This window comes from Phocoena phocoena, chromosome 17, assembly GCF_963924675.1.
Source record: "Phocoena phocoena chromosome 17, mPhoPho1.1, whole genome shotgun sequence".
In the NCBI taxonomy this organism is placed as follows: domain Eukaryota; kingdom Metazoa; phylum Chordata; class Mammalia; order Artiodactyla; family Phocoenidae; genus Phocoena; species Phocoena phocoena.
This window is the reverse complement of record NC_089235.1, coordinates 80,672,369-80,688,072: the sequence shown is the minus strand read 5'-3', so window position 1 is coordinate 80,688,072 and position 15,704 is coordinate 80,672,369. Positions and strand designations below refer to the sequence as shown.

The following is a 15,704-nucleotide window of genomic DNA, read 5'->3' as shown; positions in this document are numbered from 1 at the left end:
GAGCGCGCCGGCACCCGCCCGCCGGGCCGGCCGGCCGCGATGTCCGGCGCCGAGGAGGCCGGCGGGGGCGGCCCGGCCGCGGGGCCTGCCGGTGCCGTGCCGGCCGGGGTCGGGGCCGGGGCCGGGGTCGGGGTCGGGGCCGGGGCCGGAGCGTCTGCGGGGCCGGCGGCGGCGCTGGGCGAGGCGGCGGGGCCCGGGATCCCAGACGAGGCGGGCCTGGCCGGCGCCCGGCAGCTGCAGGAGGCGGCTGGCGACTCCGATGCGCCGCCCAAGAAGCGGCTACGGGCGGCCGAGACGGCCGAGGCGGCGGCGGCGGCGGCGGCGGCGGGCAGCGGGAAGCTGGAGGAGCGGCTCTACTCGGTTCTGTGCTGCACGGTCTGCCTGGACCTGCCCAAGGCCTCCGTGTACCAGGTAGGGCCGCCGGCCAGACCCGGCTCGGCTCCAGCCCCGCCGCGGCCGGCCCCCCGGCACCGCGTCTCCTCGGAGGCCAGGCCCGAGCCCTGGGGCCCAGAGGTGGGACTCTGGCGCCTCTTCGGAAGCTCCTCATTCTCGTCCTCTGGGAACTTTCCTGTTTCTTGCTCTGAACCTCCTTTTTTTCTCGTTTTGACTGCCCTTATTTCCTGATGGGAATCTCCTGTCTCCCACTTGGACGCCCCTTTTCTTTCCAGGTTCCCCTGTTGCCCCTTTCTCAGCACTCCTCAGCCCACCCTCAAGCTGACCCCAGAGAAAGCTGGCGACAGATGCCCGTGCTCCTCCCCACTTCTGAGCCTGTTCCGCGCAGCCCCGAGCTCCCTGGGCTCTGGGGGTCCCTGGTCTTTGCTCTTCCTCAAGTGTTTCTTCTCGGTTCTTTTGCAGACACCCCCCCCCGAAACCTGTCCTCATGCTCGTCCCGTATCCCTTTACCCTTTGGTGTGGAAGAATCCCCTTCCCTTGTCACTTCTTTTTGGAAGAAAGTTGAGAAGGGAGGGGCTCACCTCTTTGCCCTCCCCCACCCCTTCCCCTCATTCCTGGTCCGGATGAACTGCCCACATCAAGCCCCACAGCCTGAGTCTTTTCTCCAGTCCCAGCCCCCGCCCCCGCCCAATCCAGTGCTTTCTGGACGTGCTGTGCCTCAGGCTGGGCTCCTACCACATCCCACCTCACCCACACCAGGTCTGGCTTCCTAGGCTACCGGTGCTCCAGGAGGTCTGTCCTCTTCCCTTCTGTCTGAAGAGCCAGCCTGGTGGCCGGACTCAGAGTCCTTAACCCGCTCAGGGCTGCCAGAGAGGGTACTTAGCCCAGGGGGTCTCACTCGTGCACCCTGTAGCAGCAGGGTCACACTCTGGTCCCAGGGTCACTGCGCAGTGTTCTGCTTTCTCCGTTGTGTGTCTCTCTGCACGTCAACCCCCATCTCTGATTACCCCCACACCCCCAGCCCCTTTGAGGAATGAAACAGGTACCCTGTCACCTTTCTTTGCATTTACAGGAGCTGGACATGGCCGGTGGGGCCTTGTCCCCCTGCTTATGCTCAGAGTGAGGGCTGTGGTGCGAGGGCCATTTTTGTAGTAAACAGGGCAGGCTATTCTGAATTGCCATTTCCCCAACCTCTGGATCTCCAAATCTTTCCCGCTCTGGCATGAGTTTGCTTTGGAGGATCCCAGTGTGCCTGGGTGACGGAGGGAGAAGAGGCATTGGTGGGGAAGTGGGTTGAGTTCCTTGGGGAGAGGACACTGCCTTTCAACCCACCCTCCTGGGCTTTGGGAAGCTCCTGGCCAGAGGCCCTAGCTCAGGAGTACCACAGGCCTCCTGGCCCAGTGCAAACTGGGGTAGCACTTCTCATAACCGCCTCAGCCTTGGGGGTGCACCTCAGGACTTGTCCTTTCTCTGGCCTTTTAGGCTTGCCCACGACCTTTTGATCCTCCCAAAAGCACTCTTCCTTCCTTGGGCCTTGAGTGAGAGTCTAGGAAGCCAAGCCAATGGTGGGGGGGTCCCAGGGGGATTAAGGGGTTCCTCATCTCTCCTCGTGTGAGTGGGCTGGAGATGGACCTGGCATGAAAACCGGCCATGTGGTGCCAGCTCTGGGTCCACTCAGCACAGAGAGCTGCATTTCTGCCTCTAGCCGGAGCCCCTGGTGACCGGGCCTCTGAGCCTGGCTGCTTCAAACCGGCCCGCACCGTGCTGGTAGCTGAGCTCTGGGCTGGCAGGAGGCAGGTGGCTGAGCAGCTCTGATGGGGAATGAAGGCTCTGGGCCACCTGGCCTGTGGCCTTCCCCGTGGCCTAGTGGGCTCTGCTCAGTGGCTTCCCTGGGAACGGGCCCGCTGAGTGAGGAGAGCCCACCAATGCTGAGCTGTGGGTTTTGGTACAAGCTCTCTGCCCCACCTTCATTCTTCCCAAGTGACACCCGGGTCTTGGCAGGGAGTTGATTCCCTCTCATCTCTAGAGGCTGGGAGAAAGCTTTGCAGCGTGTGATCAGTGGGAGAGCCCTTGGCCCTAGAAGGCTTGGCTGGAACTCTGCCACGGGTCAGAACTCGCTTTGGCTGCTGGAAGACCTGCCGTGTGATGGGGGCCCATGGGGCATGGATGCACAGCCGTGCCCACCCTGGAGCCTGGGGTGTGAGGTGCCCGAGGGAAGGCTTCTTGGTGGCTCCTTGCTGCGTGCAGTGGTCCGCATTACTCTCACAGCCACCCTGGATGGGGACATTTATTGGGGGAGGGGGGATCGAGATGGGCCCGGAGGCCCACCCCATTGCCTGGTTGGCATCAGAGCTGGGTTTGCTCTCAGGATGATTTGGTCAAGGACAGCACAGGTTCCACATGAGCTGCCTTGAAACGAGGACGCAGAGCTCTGTGTGCCCCTGGTTGGGGCCCACTGCTCGCCAACGCTTCTGGGCCTGGGCTCAGCCCCTCCGCTTCTGCCGGCCTTCTTTGGTGAGTCACGTTGACGGGCTGTCTCTGGTGGACCTGCCTCAGGCATGTGGTATGTTTTGCTCTCTGTTCCTATAGGCAACGTTTTGCCTGACCCCACCAGGATACGTGGTTCGGGGCAAGCACCGGCAGTGCTCCGCATCTGAGGGCTGTTTCAGATGGTACCCAGTTCTGGGGTGAGGAGAAGAGCCAGTGACCGTGCTGAGCCCTGCACACTGTGCCTGGCACTGGGGCCACAGGGGCATCTCCATGGGCCTCTGGATGTGGCTGGGTACGCAGTAACTCAAGAGCTTGCTCTCCGGCTACCATCCCCTGCCTCCGTGCCTCTGGGGAAGCCTGGGTGGTGGTGAGAGCAGACACGGGCTGCACGGTTAGGCTTGGTCGCCTGCTCCCTGATCTGAGCCCCACAGTGTTGGCTCCGCCATGGGTCCAGTACATCACACCACCTGGGTCGGGATTCTTGCTCTGGTGTCAGACCAGGGCACTCGTGCAAATGGTTCTCACCGTGACCTGCGTTAGGTCAGGTCAGGTCAGGTCAGGGCTACAACTGGTATGGCAGGTGCTGGCTTTGATGTTCTCCGTGTGGGTGTTAGGTGTATTCTTGGTGACTGGTCTGACAAGGTGTGCAGCCACTTTCTAGGGTCCTGGGTGGGCACGGCAGCGGGCAACCAGCTAGGGGTAGGAGGGCCGGGGATGCAGCAGTGACGTGCACATAGGAGCTCTGTGTTGGAGCCGGCAACGGGCAGCTGTGCTGGCACCTGCTCTGAATGCAGCCCCGTGGCCCCAGGGCGATGTGAGCTGGGTCCTCTGCCTTCTTTGGGGAAACACAGCCTCAGTGGGTGGTGCCTGGATCGTTGCAGCCGCAGCCTGATCCCTGACCCCATCTGGGACTCTCCTCCAGCCCTTCACACGAGGTGGACCTGGCCCTGACCCCGCTCGTGTCAGCTGAGGCCCTGAGCCGCAGACCAACATCTGGAGGGAGGGGCCGCAGAGTTCTCCCACCCCAACTTGGTTCTCAGCCAGGAAGCCTCCTGTGACCCCCACTGGGGTGGAGGAGTAGGCAGGGGGCCTTTGTCACAGTATGTGGCACCAGCTGGCCTCTGGCCCCTGTGCCCGCTGCTCCTGCCTCAGACCTGAGACCTGCCCCTTCAGCCCATTGCTCTCCTGCCCCTGCTGCCTGGGTGCCCTCTCCCGTCCCTGCCCCTGCCCACTCCTGCTCCTCGTGGGCCCCACTGAGGCAGCACCCCTGCACCGAGGTCGTTTCCTATCCCTGCTACAGGACGCCTGTCCCATCCCACCTGCCTGGGCACTTGACACCATCTGTCCTGTGGGAGGATTGAGGGTGTCCTGCTGCGCTTCCTGTCCCCGCCAGGACTCGGCTCAGCCCACTTGGCTTGGTTAGCTCGTTGGCAGCCATGTGGGTAAAAGGCCCAGGAAGCAGGGGTGGCTCCATCTCTGCTTGCGTCCTGGCCAATGTGGGTGCCCGCCTTGGGGAGCTTCCAAGTGCGCCGTTTTGGCATCTGTCGACCTGCCTGGTGCTGCAGACTCTGTTCGAGGTGATGTTTAAGGAATCTCCAATGGGGCTGCCCACCACATGGCCTGGGACCCTCTTACCCAGCTCCAAGACTATGGCTGGCTCATGCTTTGAGAAAAAAGCTTTGAAAATATATCTGCTTAGCTATCCAAGACAAGGGCAGAGGGAAGAGCACGCTTCTGGTCTCTGACTAGATGCGAAATTGTGCTTTTTGTAGTGGTGGTTTGTCACTTGAGTTACCTTTTGATCCAGGCAGCACCTGGGCTCTGAGCAAGAGCCTGGCTGCAGGTTTGACGGCCCCCACCCAAGTCCCCGAGTCTCGGGGTGCTGTGACATCAGGAACTGCTGGCCCAGAACTTCAAACCCAAAACCTGGTGGAAGGTTGCAGTCCTGGCTTCCCCTGAGACACTTGTGTGTCTCAGACCCTGCATGGTCCCTTCCGGGCCCCTTAATGGAAGAGGTCGAGGAAACCTCAGGCCGAGTGTGCAGGGGTGTGTGGGGTGCTGTGAGGCCCTGCTGGGCCTGGTGAAGGGGGCCTCCAGCTGGGCTGAGGGGCACTTTGGGGGTGGGTACCCTCCGCTGTGCTTTGGAGATGGGGCTGCTCACATGAGTCTGGGTGCTGAGCCTTCCTTTAGTGGTAAAGAGCGGAGTTGGGGGGCACCCCAGGGTTTGAGGGGACTGTGGACTCCAGGCCTAAAAGGCCTACTGATTGAGGACTTGGCCCCCAGAAGCTGGGGGGCATTTTCTAAGACCTGCTTTTGTCCCAAGGCCCAGGGGCCAGGGCTCCTCCTCAAGAGTCCGGACAGTTCCTTCAGCTCCCCCAGGGGGAAGCTGGTTCAGATAGAGGCCCCAGCCTGCATGGCCTGGGTGCACTGGGCTGGCAGGGGGAGGGGCTGCTGGGCGATGTCCTAGGGGCAGGGACAAATGCCCACTTTTGGGCCACTGCAGAGGGGCTTGGGCACAACTTGGTGGGGTTGGGGAACCCAGGGGTGAGAGAGGGAGAGGGGGTTTTGCTGAAATCACAGGCTTGTGCCTGGAGTCTTTCCTGAGGCTTCCGGGCAGGGGCTGCATGAGGGGCTAGCTGGGTTCTGCTGGGTGATGAGTGTGGTGCCAGGCATTAGTTCTCTGGGCACTGTGTGTCGCACTTGTGCTCCTGTCAGTGCGTAATAAGGCCAGTCCTGTCCTCGTTGACTTTTTTTTTTTCAGCTGCACCGTGTGGCATGCAGAATCTTAGTTCCCCGACCAGGGTTCGAACCCGTGCTCCCTGCAGTAGAAGCACAGAGTCTTAAACACTGGACCGCCAGGGAAGTCCCCTTGTTGTCTTCTTTTTTTTTTTTTAATTTGGTTGGGCTGGGTCTTAGTTGTGGCAGGCGGGTCCTTAGTTGTGGTTTGTGGGCTCCTTAGTTGTGGCTCGCTGGCTCCTTAGTTGAAGCACGTGGACTCCTTAGTTGCAGCTCGCAGTCTCCTTTGCTGTGGCATGCGAACTCTTAGTTGCAGCATGCATGTGGGATCTAGTTCCCTGACCCAGGCTCCCTGCGTTGGGAGCGTGGAGTCTTATCCACTGTGCTATCAGGGAAGTACTTCCCCGGCCCCTGTTGTCTTTTGTGTCTGAGAAAATTGAGGCCCAGAGAAGGATGTGACCAGCCTCAGAGCATACTGCTGGTGACCTGTGGGATCTGGCCAGCATCTGTCCTGGGAGGGCCTGGGAGGCCCTGCAAGGTCCTGCGTCGTGGAGCCCCCTCTGTAGCCCTCCCTGTCTGTAGGGTCTTCCTGGCAGGTGGTGGGAAGGCAGCCCATCCTGGGCACTGCAGGAACTGCTCCTTGGAACTGCCCAAGCTCTCGGGGGCTTGGCCCTGGCACGTAGCGTGGGGCACTCTGACTGCCCTGGCTTGTGCTGTCTGTCAGAGGCTTGGCATATGGCCAACGCTGTGCTGAGCCCTCTGGGGCCCAGCTTCTGGATGGGCAAAATGGGGCAGGTACAGTCCAGCCCGACCACCGCAGAGGCCCTGGGCCAGGCCTCCGTGCAGAGTTGGGTCTTGCTCTGGAGGCTGAGGGGGAGCCTGGCTGGTGGGGAGGGCTCTGGAGCACGGTGACTCTCCTGCTGTGGACAGACTGCCTGGGCTGGGTAGGTGCTGGGGCCAAGGCTGGCCACCTGGGTCCACCGAGAGAGCGTACCTTGGGCAGCCGGTAAGGGACTAGCCACGTGTGGACGTTGGCTCGTCCCTTGGCAGGCCGGCAGCACTGGGAGCATCTTGCTGGTTAGCCGCATTCCGATTCAGAGCTGAGCTGTTAGGGCTAGAGGGGCAGTGCCCCCACCTCCCCAGAGCCCAACAGAGGGCAGGTGCCCTAGTACCTGAGCCTGTGTTGGGTCTGGAGGCTCTGAGGGGGTGGGGTGGGGACTGGCCCTGGAGGCTGGGAACTCCTGCGGCCCCCAGGTTCTGAGGAAAGGCCTGCCAGGGGGGTGCGCAGGTCACACCCTCTGCTCCAGAGCAGTGGGCTTTCAGGGCAGCGCTAGGAGTGAGCAGTCACACAGTTGGCAGCCTCGGGTCCCTCAGGACCTCCCAGGACTCCACCCCGAGTCTCGCCTGCAGGCCCACGCCCTGGCTGGGCCACCAGAGACAGGAGAAGCCAGCTGAGTTGGGCCTAGCAGTGGCTGTTGCTCTCTGCTGAGGCCGCGGGCCCTGCCTTGGGGCCTGTAGAACTAGAGCTGACCACACAGTAGTGTGGGGTCCCCAGGCCTTCCTGGCTTCTTCACTGGGGTGCTAGGCAGCGGCTGGGACTTCAGCAAGCCCAGTGCTGCCTTGTCTGGCCTCACTTCTGGGGGCCCTGCAGCTTCCTCCTCCCGTGACTGAGTGGTCAGGTTGCCACGTACTGCTTCCTCTCTGCCTTCTAGAAGCCATAGCGATCCTCTCTCTGGGGCTGTGGCACGGTGAAGCCAGAGGCCCTCTTGGGCTCAGGCCCTTGGCGGGGCTTTGAGAACACATGTGACCTGGGTTCTTGGTCTGGGCTTCCCACAGGGTGGCAGCAGCCTATGGTGCCGTGTCCCCACACCCTCTCCTCCACTCATCGCGTCTCTGGCTTCTCCACTGACCCCGGGCAGTGGACGGGGCAGACTGCTTTTCCTCCCTGGCCGCTCTCGGGACCAGCCTCGCTTCACAACCCCCAGCCAGGCTGTGTGTCCAGAGCAGGTGCTGGCCGGCCCTTGCCAGTCCCCTCCTCGTCTCGCACATCTTAACTTTTGACCTGACTTAGAAATTAAGATTTGAGTGCAGCTGATCTAGGGTGTTTGTGTGGACCTGGATCCTGACTGAGGCCTTTGTCCCCGGCCCCACCATTGGTCCTCAGCACATAGGTCCCATCACTCACTGGACCCCAAGCACGAACCGCAGGCGCTAAGAGTTCACTCAGCCTCTTGCAGCCCTCAGCTCAGGGTGCACGGACCCCTGGTGTTTACCGAGGACCCCATCGTGTGCAGGCGTGGCTTGGCAGTGGCCATGTGAGTCCCTCTACCACACTGCATCCCAGTCACAAAAGGGTCCTGGGCCCCAAGGAAGCCTGTGGAAGCACTGCCTGCCCACTTGCCCTCAGCCACTGGGCGTCTCCCAATGGAGATAGGTGCCCTCGGCGGGGGGGCCCACACTCCCACCAGTGTTCCCCGGGCTCCAAGACTGCCGTGTCTGCCCTGGAGGACACAGCTTGTCTGCTCTTGTACCTCTGGTTCCCATGTGGGCCTCTCCTCCCCCAACCCCGTGAGCCCCTGCAGGCCCAGGCCCATAGCCTGCCATGTGTCTCAAGGGCACCAAGTGGGTGCTCAGGAGGTGTGTGGAGCCAGTGAGAGAGCCGAGGTAGCTGAGCCGGCAGCCCACTGTCCACACGCCAGGACCCCCGGCAGGGAGGGGCAGGTCGCCGACGGTATCGTCTGTTCCTTGGATCCACAGGCTCAGCCAGGGAGGGGCCTGGCTCCTAGGCCCAAAGCCAGCAACGCTCCTGCAGGCGCACGCTGCCCACGTGCCTTGTCCTGGGCCAAGTGGGCCTCCCCGCCAACCATGGCTCTGTGCCACCGGTCCTTGGGAAGGTCCCCTCCAGGTAGCCAGCCCCACTGGGCGGGTGGCAGCTGCCTGCTCACCTGTGCGGGCCCAGGAGGCTAGAGTGGCGGGGCCAGGCTGAGGGTGCAGCTGCCTCGGCATGGGCAGCTGGCCGAGAGCCCGCGTTCCGTGGGCGTCCCTGAATCGGCCCTGTGGTGGACTTTGGGGACAGTCTCCAGCCCCTGGATGGGAAAAGCCCCCGTGTGGCCCACCCAGTGCCCGCTGGTGGGCCACCACAGTGAAGAGCCCGAACCTCTGCTGCCAATGAGGGCCACCTTGAGACCCGCCCTCGCCATGGGGATCCTGCTGGCCGCGTGCACAGGGCTCCGGGAGGACAGCCTGGCCCTCCCTCGGGAGTGGGAGTGGCAGCCTGTGCTTGTCGGGCAGCAGCCTGCCCGCGGCCCCTGCACCGCAGCCCCTGGGAGGGGCCGGCCAGGGGGCGGGCGCGCATCTGCGCGGCCCCGCAGGTCCGTGAGCTTCATCTCCCTTTCCTTCTCCGCAGTGTACTAATGGGCACTTGATGTGCGCTGGCTGTTTTATCCACCTACTAGCAGATGCCCGGCTGAAGGAGGAGCAAGCCACGTGCCCCAACTGTCGTTGCGAGATCAGTAAGAGCCTCTGCTGCCGCAACCTGGCCGTGGAGAAGGCCGTGAGCGAGCTGCCCTCTGAGTGTGGCTTCTGCCTGTGCCAGTTCCCCCGCTCCCTCCTGGAGAGGCACCAGAAAGAGGAGTGCCAGGACAGGTAAGCACCTGGGCCGCCTGGCCTGCCTGCCGGGGGCTTGGCTCCACACACGCCACCCGGTGGCGACCTCACAGGGCCGGGTTAGTGCAAAGCTGCTCAGCTCCCAGGCCGTGGAGGGGACAGGCAGGAGGCTCCGCAGACTCGGGGGCTTAGATCTGCAACTGGAAGCGTCTGAACGTTATCCTGGCCCTCCAGGGTTCCTTGTGGCTGTGTGGTGGCTTCTTCCTTAGAGACTGTCCGTGGTGTCCCTGGGCCAGGAAAGTGTGGCCAGCACAGGGGCTCTGGGAGCACAGCGTGATGGTGGCACTAGCACCCCAATCCCCCCCTCCAGGGGGCCAGGCTGCCGAGCCTCCCCTGCAGTGAAGCCACGTGGGGCCCAGGACCATTGTGGAGAGAGGCCCCATGGCCGTGGGTGCAGGGGGCGTGCACACGCACAGCTCACACATGCCCTGCTCCTTCTCAGGCTCTCACGCACTCTGACCCCTTCCTGAGGGCCGGCACGTGGGGAACATGTCCTTCAGGGAGCGGTCTGTGTGAGCAGGGCTGGTTGGAGACCCACTGGCACAGCCACCTTCCATGGGGCGCGGGTGTGACCGCAGGGCTCACCTCCTCCCCAGGGTGACGCAGTGCAAGTACAAGCGTATCGGCTGCCCATGGCACGGCCCTTTCCACGAGCTGACAGTGCACGAGGCCGCGTGTGCCCACCCAACCAAGACGGGCAATGAGCTGATGGAGATCCTGGACGAGATGGACCAGAGCCACCGCAAGGAGATGCAGCTCTACAACAGCATCTTTAGCCTGCTCAGCTTCGAGAAGATCGGCTACACAGGTGAGGCGCCCTGCTGCCTGCTGCATGCCACACAGGCTGGGGGTGGGGCCGGCGGCCGGGAGCCGGGGGAGCCGTGGGGTCTGGGCAGTGGCACAGGCTGCACCAGATGGCCAGGCTCTGGACAAGCTCCTGGTGAATGGGAGGACATCTAAGGGAGAAGAGGGGCCGGAGGCTGAGCTGGGGAGGGGCCGGGCAGGACCCTGGGGGCACCTGCATGGCTCTCACAGAGGCCCTTCCCACCTGTCTTCCCCACCCCGGCCCTGCTACCCCAGCAAAGTGGTGTCCTCACCGTGTGGGGCTGCACAACCTTGGGACAGTCGGGGTCTAACCGGAAGGTGGGCGTGTCTTGGGGGGTCTGGGAGCTGAGGGCCTGCCCTGCGGAGCCAGGGGCAAGAAGAGCACTCGTCATGGCAGGTCCTACCTGCAGGCGGTTACTGCGGTGGCCACGGGCTTCCTGAGGCCAGCGAGAAGATGGTCAGGGCCGGGGCTCCAGAACGAGCTGAGGGTGCCCGACTCAAACTGCTGGGAGTGGATGCCCAGGGATGGGCAGGCTGGACTGCGCCCAGGCCCACTGGATCTCTCGGGCTCTCCTGGCTGCCGCCACTGCCTTTGGACACTCTGGGGAGCAGAGCCTGGTCTAGACACAGAGAATAGCAAGAAGGCCCTGCTGTCGCTGGAGCTGCCGGGGGTACGCTGGCCCTATGCTGCCCGGCCCACACCAGGCGGCCGGCTCAGAGCGTCAGGGGCAGTCACGGGCAGCCAGTCAGACTGTGCCACCTGGACCGGGCCTGGCTATAGGTGGGGGCCTGCGGAGGCCAGGGTCTCAGCCCGAGAAGACCGTGGCCGCTGGGCAGTCATAGCCTCAGCTGCCCCGGTGGGCACTGTGTCACAAACAGTCCAGGCCAGGCCTGGAGAGTCTGGGTGGACCGAGGCGTCGTGACTGCAGCCGTGGCCGGGCAGGGAGGACTGGCCGCCTCTGTGGAGGGACTCGCCAGCCGTGGGCCACGGGCTCTGCCGAGAGAACTGTGTGACGGCAGTCGCCCACTGACCGATGGGCCCTTCGGCCGGCCGGCAGAGCCCAGCTCCAGCTACGCGATGGCGCTCTGCCTCGAGGCCCAACACACCAGCCCGGCCGTCGGCTTTTCTGGCAGCTGTGTATCGGAACCAATAAAGTACACTTGTTCACAGAACTGCATCCTGTCTGTGTGTCTGCTTACCCCGGCCCCCTGGGCGGGGCCTCTCCCTCTGCTGGGCCCTGGGGAAGGGTGAGGAGGGAGGCCTCACCTGACCTGGGGGTCAGGCGGGGCTGGCCGTTCACCTCTCGCAGCCTCTGGACTCTGCCGCTAACGCGTGTCACTTCTGTTCGTAGTTGTTTCCCCAAAGCTTGCGTGCGCCTCCGTTTGCCATAATTGCGTTTGATTTGCCTTGTGACAAGTAGAGCCTGCTGTGTCCTGGTAAGTTGCCTTCCTCCCTGGCCGAGCCCGTGTCCCCGGCCGGCTGGGAAGGCGCTGCCCCTGGCCCTGCCTGCTCTGACCGCCGGCTCCCCGGCCTGTCTGTCTCCACAGAGGTCCAGTTCCGGCCGTACCGCACGGACGACTTCATCACGCGCCTGTACTACGAGACGCCGCGGTTCACGGTGCTGAACCAGACGTGGGTCCTAAAGGCGCGCGTGAACGACTCGGAGCGCAACCCCAACCTGTCGTGCAAGCGCACGCTGTCCTTCCAGCTCCTCCTCAAGAGCAAGGTGACGGCGCCCCTGGAGTGCTCTTTCCTGCTGCTCAAGGGCCCGTACGACGACGTGAAGATCAGCCCTGTCATCTACCACTTTGTCTTCACCAACGAGAGCAACGAGACGGACTACGTGCCGCTGCCCATCGTCGACTCCGTGGAGTGCAACAAGCTGCTGGCTGCCAAGAACATCAACCTGCGGCTCTTCCTGTTCCAAATACAGAAGTAGGCAGCCCCGTGGCACTGCCCACGCCTGCCCGGCAGCGGCCTCACGGCGCCATCGCCCATCTCAGCCAAGGAGAAGGAACAGAAGCGAACACTGGGACGTCTGCATGCGTGTGCGAAGGTGGGAGCGCCCCCCTCGCCCTCTGCCCCACCTCCCCTGTCCCGGCCGCTGGAGGCCGGGCCACCGCAGAGGAGACGCTGCTTCGGGACCCAAAGGGCGCGGCGCAGCACGGCAGCCTGGCCCCGGCCCCTACCGCGCAGCGGGCCACATGCCTGCTCTGGGCCGCACATGGGGCTGCGCACGGCCCCTGGGCCGGGCTCGGGGGCGCTGACCTCAGACGGCATATTTGATTGCAATTAAAAAGGCACCCTTGTTTCCTACTTTCTGTTTTGTTCGAGGGGAAGGTGTGGCTGTAATTGGACAGAATGGGGTCTTCGGTTTGGCCAAGGGTCAGAGCCCGCCCATCCCTGTGACTGCACCTTCATGTGCCCCGCCCCAGGAGAGACTTGGAGTTGCTGCCCCCTCTGTCACAGGCCTGGGCAGGGGAACGGGCGGGGTCGGGGCTCTCACTAGCCCAGCACATCCCATCCCCGGCTGCTCCAGGGAGGCAGGACTTGGCCACCAGGGCTCAGCAGACTTTTCGGAATGCAGGGTGATTTTCTGTCTCTTCCCAGGGAAAAAATTAAACCCTTTACAGGCTCTTGTACAAGTTATGCAAATTTAGCAAGAGAGAATCTATCTTCTGTATTCAGCCTTAAGGACTCAGTGTCCCCAGGCTGTGAGGAGAGTTCTGGGGTCTGCCGGCGGTGAGCAGTCCTGGCTGTGTGAGGGTCTGAGTGGTCCAGCTGCCCCCATGCTGCTCTCAGGGACCAGCTGCTGGCCCTGCATCCAGGGTTCTGCATGGAAGTCAGCGCTGGGCAGTGTGGTTTCTCACCCGAGGGAGGTGGGCCCCCCGAGGTCCTGCAGTCCTGCCCCAGAGCTGCGGTGAGCAGGCCCAAGCGCAGGCCTCACAGGGGGAAGGAGCCCTGCCTGGGGATCCCGGGACCCTGGGGCCTACTGGGAAAGGGAGAGCTCGGGGCCCTGCTTAGGAGACAAGGCTCTTCTGCAATAGTTTCTCGTTGCTTCAATACCAAAGAACTGTTTGCTTCGCCCCCAGCCAGGCCCACCCCGTGCTCAGAGCAGCCCCTGCTGGCCTGGCCCCCTATTGCCCAGGCCCTGCAGGCTCAGTGGGCAGGGCCGCCCTGGCCTATCTCTGGGGGCTCCTTTCTCTCCTGGCCCTCGAGGTGGGGAGCTGAGAAGGGGAGTGAAGGAGCTATGGGGTACAGCTCGAGCCTCAGCCAGTTCCTAGTGGACGAAGCAGCCCTCCCAGGCTGGCAGGTCCCCTCTTCCGCACCCAGTGCATGGGGCTGGCGGGGCTCCCATCCTACAAGGCCGACTCAGCCTGGCTTGCCCTCCACAAAGAGAGACCCCACCCCAGCCCCAGCCCATCCTTGTGGGCATCTGACCCAGGCACACCCTGGTGTTGTCCCACTGCCCTCAGGGGTTGCCCCTGCCTGCCTGTGGGCGCAGAGGATGACATTCACATCAACACGGGCCAGGTCTCCTGTGCATGGATGGCGCCCTGTCACCCTGTTGGGTCTCTTGGGGATGGACACCCTCTCTGTCGATTCCAAAGTGACCATATTGTGAGCGGGGCCAGGACGGGGGTGGGTTTGCCTGGTCCGTGTGTGTCTGGGTGCCTGTGTGAGATTGAGGAAGCAGAGGGGCGGGCCCCCGGCAGCTCTCCTGGGTGGGGCAGGTGAAGGTGTGTGGCTGCCACAGAGGGCCAGGCAGGAGAAGGGCAAAGCCAGGGCTGGGCTAGCAGACCTGTTGGGGGGTGGGTGGGTACCGGAGGGGCTGGGCTCTGCGGCACCAGGATCAGAGTTCCAGCTGCTGGAACACAGCTGGGGGCACATGGCCCTCGAGTTCCAAATGCCCAAGTGAGTGCGTGGGAGTGGGTTGGCACCCAGGCAAGGCCCTCCCTGTAGGGGTGTGGGTGGGTCTGGGGGGGCCCAAGAAGACTGCTAATCCACCAACATGGCCCCGCCCTGTGACAGTCGTCTCAGCAGCTGAGGCTTACAGCCAGGTGGAGCCAGGCACTTCTGGGACTTTGCAGTGCGCTCTTGGCCATCGCTGGAGGCTGGCGCCATAAACCTCCTTGTGTCATCTCACTGGGAGTCACTGGTTTACTGGAGGATGTACCAGTCCTGTCTTAAGAAAGGAGAAGACACCAGCAGTCTGTCTCCAGGATCCCGGTCCACCTTGGCGTCCTGAGCTGGTGAGGGTTGGGGGAGGCCTGAGGGCACAGGTCGAGCCAGCCCCCCTTCCCTTCTCTCAACCCCACACTTCCCTTTAAGCACTACATCTCTCAGTATGCCCAAAGTGAGACATTTACAAAAATAATAAAAATAATTTTTTATAGAGAGGAGTGAAGAAGTGTTTTTACCGCTGTCGGAAACGACTTAACATATTATGTTGCTTTTGTGGTCTGTGTTCTCTTTGAATATTTCTGTATGTAACTACAGTGTTTAAAAAGGTCCAAACCAAGTTTTGTTTGTATTTCCTTACAAGAAGACAGCCTCATGGATGGGCTTCCCTGGGCTCTGATAGCCTCCCAGCCAGGGGTCAGCTGCTGGCCCCAAGCCTGCGGCCTCCCCACCCCAGGCCTTCAGCTCTTGCTGGTATCCTCATATGCGCATTCCTGTCTGATCAGTGGGGAGGCCAAGGCTAGAGAAGTTGGGTCCTCTCTGAAGGGAGATCAGGCCCCAGGACCTGGGCTGTCCTGGGAATGTTGGTGCTGGAGTGGGAAAGGCTCTCGGGGGAGGTGCCGTCTCACCCGTTCTGCCGAGACAGTCTCTGTTTCCATGGCTCGGCTCCCCCATGCCCACCCTGCCTCTCACTGTGCCCCTTGCACCTCACCAGCCTGCCTGCCAAGCAGCACCTTGGTTTCAAGGCCTCCGGTCCTGTCTCCTGGGACCCCACGGTGGAGGGAGGAGGAGGGAGCACCACACCCTTCAAAGAGGAGGCCGTCCTGCTGCTCTTCAAGCTCACCGTCACACCTGCAGCCTCCCCTGGACCTGGGGACCAGCCACCTTCCACATGGCTCCCTCCCGGGTACCCCACTGGGTCTGTTTCCATTTCCACAGGAAATAAAAGTGCCCATCTCCCACTCCTTCCGGGCCTCCTCTGGGGACTTTGGGGCGCGAACCCTGGCACCTAGGGCCCAGGGCCTCGCGGCAGGGTGGGGACTGCGAGCCCCGAGGCCCGGCAGCTTCTCGAGGCAGGGGTGGGGGGAAAGGACGGATATTTAGGCTCCCCACACCCCCGATCTAATGCAGTTGAGAGGTTGGTCACAGCGCTCCGAGCCCGGATTCTGCTCCCTTTACCTCTCAGCACAAGACGGTTTTGCAGTTTTAACGAGCGCACGCTGAGTTTTCCAGGAATACAAAACTGGCGTACACACTGAGGAAGCAGGACCGCGCTCGATTCTTTTTGAAACACACAGCCCGCCCCCCGCTCCCGCCGGTAGCACTGGGGATCGGAGTCCCCACGTGTGACTACTGTGGAGCGTTCAAGGCTGATCCGCAGTCTCTGCGGGGCGCCTCCTCTGACCATGCC

At 62.9% G+C, this 15,704-nt stretch overlaps 1 protein-coding gene across 1 annotated transcript; it reads left to right on the top strand.

The window, feature by feature from the left end:
• Positions 1–39: 39 nt before the first annotated feature.
• On the top strand, positions 40–12,050 carry ZFTRAF1 (zinc finger TRAF-type containing 1). The gene is made up of 4 exons (XM_065895327.1): positions 40–411; positions 9,026–9,264; positions 9,882–10,093; positions 11,659–12,050. Exons 1-4 carry the CDS (start codon positions 40–42, stop codon positions 12,048–12,050), a joined length of 1,215 nt encoding a protein of 404 aa, XP_065751399.1.
• Positions 12,051–15,704: the final 3,654 nt, after the last annotated feature.

What these genes read in the sequence shown, in the direction of transcription:
- ZFTRAF1 (XM_065895327.1), top strand. Translation starts at nt 40, where the DNA reads ATGTCCGGCGCCGAGGAGGCCGGCGGGGGCGGCCCGGCCGCGGGGCCT. An exon ending in AAAGAGGAGTGCCAGGACAG is followed by an intron (nt 9,265 to 9,881) that starts GTAAGCACCTGG and finishes CCTCCTCCCCAG; the next exon opens with GGTGACGCAGTGCAAGTACA. An exon ending in CGAGAAGATCGGCTACACAG is followed by an intron (nt 10,094 to 11,658) that starts GTGAGGCGCCCT and finishes CTGTCTCCACAG; the next exon opens with AGGTCCAGTTCCGGCCGTAC.